We start from the raw sequence: 6,763 nt of genomic DNA on the forward strand, positions 1-6,763 counted from the left end.
GTAACATCATTAACTAACCTGTGAGGAAGAGTTGGACACCGACAGACACGAGACTGTCCGGGTCCGTCATTTTCATCCTAAAGTCACAGATCTCTTCTTTTACAGTCCTTTCTTCTTTGAGAACATAAAGAATAACGTTTTTGTTGTTTGACGTATAAAATGCGACGCAGCAGCTTTTAGGAACCTTTACAGCTTGTTTCACCCAGAAGAGGTCGTGGTCGTTCTGTGACGTATGGCTGCTCTCGTATATACACGACACGCCCTGATAACTTCCTGGATTAACGTACTTATTTCAACCTAAAATGATCTTTTCCTAACCCTAACCCAACTGCGACCGGTTCCAGAGCCGGTCTTTAGCACTGTGTGTGTGATTCAGTGCGTCCTCGTATTGTTCTTGTCAGATAAAAGAGAAGAAATAAAAAACAATATGTCCTGAGGCCTTTAGTGTCCCATAAAAAAGCTGAATTTCAACACTCACAATCCCATGAGCCAGCAGAGTTCACCACAGCGCCGCTAAAGCTGCTTCAATATGTTGTTGATCAGCATTATGAGACATCCTGAAGTCATTTCTCTCGACTCGCTACTGTGGCAGCAACAAAAACACACATTCAATATTTTCCCCCTTTTTCACATTTGATCTGAAAGGTTCACACGGTTGTTTTCCAACCGGAGAGAAACTGGCATCACTTTCCTCACCGCTGGAAAGTTTCTGCTGATTCGTGCTTTTGTTTGGATAACAGCGCTACGCCGGGATCCCCTCGCTGCTCCCCCCTCACTGCTCCCCCTCTCATTTCCTGTTCATGTGGGCCTGCCCGACCCTCCCAGATAGCTGCAGGAAACCAGAGATAAGAGGGGGAGAGAGGAGAGGAAGACGCTGGTTTATTCTGGTCTGAGTGGACGGAGATCAGCTGCTCAGTGGACTCACTCACCTAAACAACCAGAGCCTGCGGTCGGAAAGCAGCCTGAGGCTTTTAAAGATGGTTAAAAGATAACAGAGACACATAGTCACATCTTAAGTTAGTTAATGTTAATAAAATGCTACCTCAGTAACTAATGATTGATTTGGTTTTTAGCAAAATGCTAGTAAAGCGTATCTGTACCAATTCGCTGACGAGCTAGTTAGTATCCGGTACAAATAATCTACTTTCTAAGAGTATCAAACAAATAAAATGTGTCGATATCCGAACTTTTAAAACTTTTACTTTACTCCTGTGATCTAAAACACGACCCTGAAGCTCAGTTCTGAGGCTGTTATATAAATAGTTTTTAAATGTAGGAATATTATAGTTATATAAAGCTAACGATTGCTTTAGATCAGCTTAATGATGTGACTCCATGTCTCTTTTCAACAGAATCTCGTCTTTTCTTCGCCAATTTTTACATTACCAAAATAGTTTTATTACATTACCATTTTTACAGTGCAGACACTCCTCCAAAATAAAAGCACCAGCTTTAACAGGACAAATAAGAGCACAGCTTTAATAAACTATAACTATATATTAAAGGCAATTTTCACTGGCTACAAACAGGTAAACAGGAACTATATTGATATAAAATATATAAATATAAAAGAATATAAAGCTCAATAAACAATCTAAAGCTCTGATTTCTTCAGGAGGAAAACCAACGACACGATGACGGTGCACACGATGTGTCATAACCCCTCGCTGCCACTGGAGGGCGTCGACTCGAGACTGCTGCTCAACTTCACCTCCAGAGAATGTCACATGGTCCCACAGCCGGCGGACGACGGCGCCATGATGGTCTGTGGTTGCCATGGAGAACAGGAGTGTAACGACAGACTGATCTTTGATAAGGGAGCCAACGGTGAATATGAATGGATGAACTGAGGGATGGATGAACAGATGATGAACAGAGGATGAGCAGATGAATGGATGAGCAGATGAGCAGATGAATGAATGAACAGATGAATGAATGAACAGATAAACAGATGAGCAGATGAACAGATGAATGAACAGATGAGCAGATGAACAGATGAATGAACAGATGAACAGATGGATGAGCAGATGAATGGATGAACAGATGGATGAGCAGATGAATGGATGAACAGATGAGCAGATGAACAGATGAATAGATGAACAGATGAATGAACAGATGAACAGATGAATGAACAGATGAACAGATGAATGGATGAACAGATGAGCAGATGAGCAGATGAACAGATGGATGAGCAGATGAACAGATGAATGGATGAACAGATGACTCTCTCCTTCAGGGTTCTCCAAGCTGCAGAGTAAAGACGTGATCCCGGTGGTTGTGGTCAGTTTGGTGCCTCCTGTCCTGGTTGCCATAGTCGCCACCGCTGCCTTCTACTTCTACCGCACACGCCGCCCTGACAAACCGGGTCCTCCTGTGCGCCCTGACTGGCCCACCAAACGCACCCCAGAGCTCTACCAGGCTTTCGACCTGCCATGTGGGGGTCTGGGTGTTCGGGGAGAGGGTGGAGGGGGAGGTGTGATGGGTCCTGGGGGTGAGTGGGAGGAGTCTAATGCCAAACATCCCAACAATGACATCACCAGTACCAGGACCGACCGGCAGGGCCAACGGACTGAACTGCTGCCCATCAAACTGGAGGTCCTGGTGGGGAAGGGGCGCTTCGCAGAGGTGTGGAGGGGCTGCCTGCTGCAGGGGGAGACGGGGGGAGTCAACAGCTATGAAACTGTGGCGGTGAAGGTGTTTCCGGCCGTGGAGTACGTCTCCTGGAGGAACGAGTGCTCCATCTTCTCGGACCCCAAGATGGAGCACGACAACGTGGTTCGATTCCTCGCGGCGGAGGAGAGGGGTCCGCCTGGCCATGCCCTCCGGAAGTACTGGCTGGTTCTGGCCTATCACGACCTCGGGAACGTGCAGGACTTCCTCACAGCGAACACACTCAGCTGGGAGGAGCTTGTTGCCATGGCGGGGAGCATTGCTAGGGGGTTAGCTCATCTCCATAGCGACACGACGCCCAGTGGGGTACCAAAGGTAAGCTCAGTCCGATCACAGACCTTTTTCACAGCGTTTTTTTTGACAGGTTAGTTAGTTTTAGTTCTAGTTTTGGCATTTTAACCAAAGATATATTAGTCCAGAACCCAAACAGTTGGTTCCTATTTGGCACCAAAGGTTTTTGTATAGTGGTTCCACTCAAAACCGGCTGGTTCGTTAGATAGCACCATGGTTCCTGAACAGAACCGGTTCACGTACCAGAGTTAATCTGGGTGGAAAAACACTAATCAGTCCCTCCAGGATTTTAGATCATTTTGTCTTAAAATGTTTGATTTCACTGCGAGTTTTCTAAAAACTTGTGATGTTCTTTAGACATTTTCCTGCGATGATTTGTGGGCAAAATTATTTAATTACTAAAATGGTTCAGAAGGCTCAACAGATAAGGATTGAGGAGCTTCTCCAGTTTCTGAAGGTACCAATTGAAGTATATACCAACGGACAGAACTGTCCTCCTCCTAAGCTTGTGAAAAATAACACAGCCCATTACAAATGGAGACTGCATTGGCCAACTGTTAGTTCCTTGCTGGAATACTCAGTGGTCGGTCACAGTCTAAAAGCATTGTTGTCAGGCATGACCTGCTTGGGGGAATCAACAAGTAGTTCAGTGGAGAAATAAAAATGTGAGATGAGGAATAGTGAGGTTTGGTTTATGGCTTAAAACCTTAATACATTAAATTACAATTGCTAAGTTCAAATGGTCACGAATGGTTAATTGCTTTAATGCTGGCGATCACAACATAGTCCCAACCTTGGGAGGGATGACTCACTGTTAACTTACCAGCTTCTGTGCTTTACTGTTCTCATCCTTCACTGTTCTATGCCAGCGTCTTTAGCGGGAGAATCATCCTGATGAAACTGCTCACAGCAGCCGTCTAAATATCACTGAAACCGGCGCATAACAGACAAAGATTCAAATGGATCCAACCTTGATTCTCTCCCCAGCCTCAGTGTCATTGGTTTATTTCTTGTACCCAGTTTTCTCATCTGGTCTCTGAAACCAGTGATACGAAGAAGTTCTCCATTTTGGCCAAAATTGTCGTATATAACATTGTATCGTTCTGCTTGTTGCCCGCCAGTGCCGTCCGTGTGGCTGCAGGTGCCAGTTGCACATCGGAGACCTAAGGAGCAGCCTCACCCCTCGTGTGAAGACCAGGTAAGGGAGTGCGCGCTGTGTGACATTTGGTCTGGCGTTAAGACTGGACCTTCCCTTACATGCCGTCAGCCATTGACTTCCGCCAACAGTGGACAGGTAAACGTTGAGCTGTTTGAATGTTGTCACGAACAAACTTGTATCCCGATTTTCTGTCTCTCATTTGATTGGACTCTCCCTGTATCCGTCCGTCCAGCGTGTGGAACCAGCTCCGCTATACCTGTGCTGCCCGAGGTCTATCTGAGTCCAGGGTGACAACATCGGAGCCTTCACCCCCCCTTGAGGCTTTAAACAGATGGATGTCACCTCCCAATGGCTCTCGGTGCTTTGCTGTGAGATGGCCCTCCGCTGCCACTGCCCCGGAGGTATGCACCACTCTTCACCACTCTCTCGTGATAACGACGCAGGTGCCACGAAGCCGGCCCTGAGAGCCGACACCATGCATCGCCTGTCGTCGTCCTTTTGGTGCCAGAGCGCTCGAAGAGCTCAACGAGCCCACCCGCTCGGCCTCCCAGGTCTGTGACGCAGCCCTGTGTGGCACGCATCGCAGGGGACCCTGGTCTCTCCGAGGACGGACCCCGGGGACAGACTCCGGCACATATCCGCACCAAGGCTCTGCACAACCCCACAACTCAACTCATCACCCGCGCTCTCACCGCCTCTCACTCCAGCTACTTCTGTCCGCGGACGCCCCCATTCCTGCTCCACAACTCCCCGAGCTGCTGCCCGCGACCACGCTCCCCCGACAGCCCGACTCCCACTGCGTGGTGGAGCGCCTCAACAGCCCTGCAGCAGGCAGGAGGAAAGGAGCGGGAACCGGCACCGCCACACCACCCGATGGAGCAGACCCAGAAAGCGACTTCTCAGAGCACACCCAGGCAATAGTGACACCAGCTCCTCTCTTCTCCAAAGTGCTGCCTCTCTTCCTCACCCGAGCCCCCAGCCGGCACTCAAAGACAGGCGGTACAGGACGTACCCCATGATAATCCCCCTGGTCTCCACCCCACCGGGCTTCTCGCCGGCTGGAGCGGGGGACTTTCTTCCTCCTGCTGCTGGCTGCTTTTCCACACTCCCCCACGGTCTTGTTCTCAGATAGTGGCAGGGGCCGATAAGAGGACCTAGAACCTCCGGTTCCGCCCATACACCCGGACTGACTACTGAAGTCAATCCCCCTTCCGCGCAGTCCACCCGTAAACATCCTGGTTCTCTCGCCACGCAATCTTATGCTTCCACCTCGCGGAGCCTACGCCTTTAGCACGCCTAGCCAGGGACTATCTATTATTGGCAAATATCCACAGACACTCCAGGGCTGTCAAAAACCTCTAAGAAAACCACAGCCTTCTAAAGGATTTAGTGGCTCCTAGTGGTTCTCGCCCTCACCTTCCACCTTCCAAGCATGAAGGACACTGGTTCCCCAACCCTTTTCCACCCCACCCAGTTAAACTCGACTCTCTATCTTTATTGCACTTCATATATCACCAACAAAAAATAAAAAAATATCCCGCCACAGAGGCGAGAGCTCGAGACCAACAGAATACAACAACACTGAACAACCAGACCACCCCAAACGACCTGAGACTCCAATAACTGCAGGACCTTGTCCGTAATCCCCAGTGAACTTCGCGTCCCAGACTTATGTCTTTCAGCGCAACCTTGTTTATATACCTCTCCTCCGTCTCTATTGTCTTTCTTTTTTAACTTTCAACAACCATACCCCCGCCTACACGCACTAACTCACGCCGACTTTGGACAGATTCAGCCCTGTTTCTCATCTAACAGCTCTGTTGGTCTCTTCTAACCGGCACCCGCCACAGCTCGCAGGAACACGCCTGTAGTTGTTTGTCAGAAATAATCTAATCCCATAGGCTTCTGTTTTCCCATCTCAGTTTTACTAATCGCCCCACCCTGACACCTCATACGACTCTGCGTCTGTGTCTTCTTGTTACGGTACGAACCAGTCCACACAACTCCTCTACCCGACGAGAACGCTCTCCTCGTCAGGAAAAACGGTTGCAACCAGTCGACGCCGCAAGGCAGCGATGCACTAGCAGAAGTACTTCCGTACGACCCCCACCGCACCGCGGTCCTCGTAGCTGTCAGCCTAAAACTCAAACCCACGCTAGAGGCCCGCACGGTCGACGCAAGCTCGGTTCCGGCATACCACCGCCAAGAGGACAGAAACAAACCAAACACTCTTGACGTTCTGTGTCTGCGCAGCGCTGACACCAGCCTCCATCGTTACCTGCCTGGCGAGACTCGTAGAAACTGATTCGCGGGACGCCATCCGCCTCCATTCCTGCCTCGTATGCTATCGCTTTCAAACTAATCACTCCGTGAGTAGTCAGGTGCCGACTCATCAGCACCTACTTCGTATCGGAATCAAACCAACGAGACGAGAGCCAGAGCCGACCACTCAGCATCTGCAGCACGATGCCTCAACTTGAATATGCTGATCACTGCTTACGTTTTGCTGCTGGCCAGGGAAGCATGTTTAGACCAATGGAACACCAAGACTGAACGTATTACTTCCACGTCACACTTCAAACGGATCCCAGTTCGCCTTGTGCCCATCCAGCAGTCGAACAAACCACCAGCAAACCCTACAGG

General features: G+C 49.4%; 1 protein-coding gene across 1 annotated transcript; it reads left to right on the forward strand.

Annotated features, from left to right (window-relative positions):
- Positions 1 to 1,546: 1,546 nt before the first annotated feature.
- LOC118339109 lies at positions 1,547 to 6,425 on the forward strand. The gene is made up of 5 exons (XM_035676644.1): positions 1,547 to 1,827; positions 2,237 to 2,985; positions 4,083 to 4,159; positions 4,629 to 5,119; positions 6,115 to 6,425. Exons 1-5 carry the CDS (start codon positions 1,635 to 1,637, stop codon positions 6,423 to 6,425), a joined length of 1,821 nt encoding a protein of 606 aa, XP_035532537.1. The 5' UTR covers positions 1,547 to 1,634.
- The last annotated feature ends 338 nt before the right edge of the window (positions 6,426 to 6,763 follow it).

This window comes from Morone saxatilis, unplaced genomic scaffold (genome assembly GCF_004916995.1).
Source record: "Morone saxatilis isolate NCDOM2014 unplaced genomic scaffold, NCSU_SB_2.0 Contig5, whole genome shotgun sequence".
In the NCBI taxonomy this organism is placed as follows: domain Eukaryota; kingdom Metazoa; phylum Chordata; class Actinopteri; family Moronidae; genus Morone; species Morone saxatilis.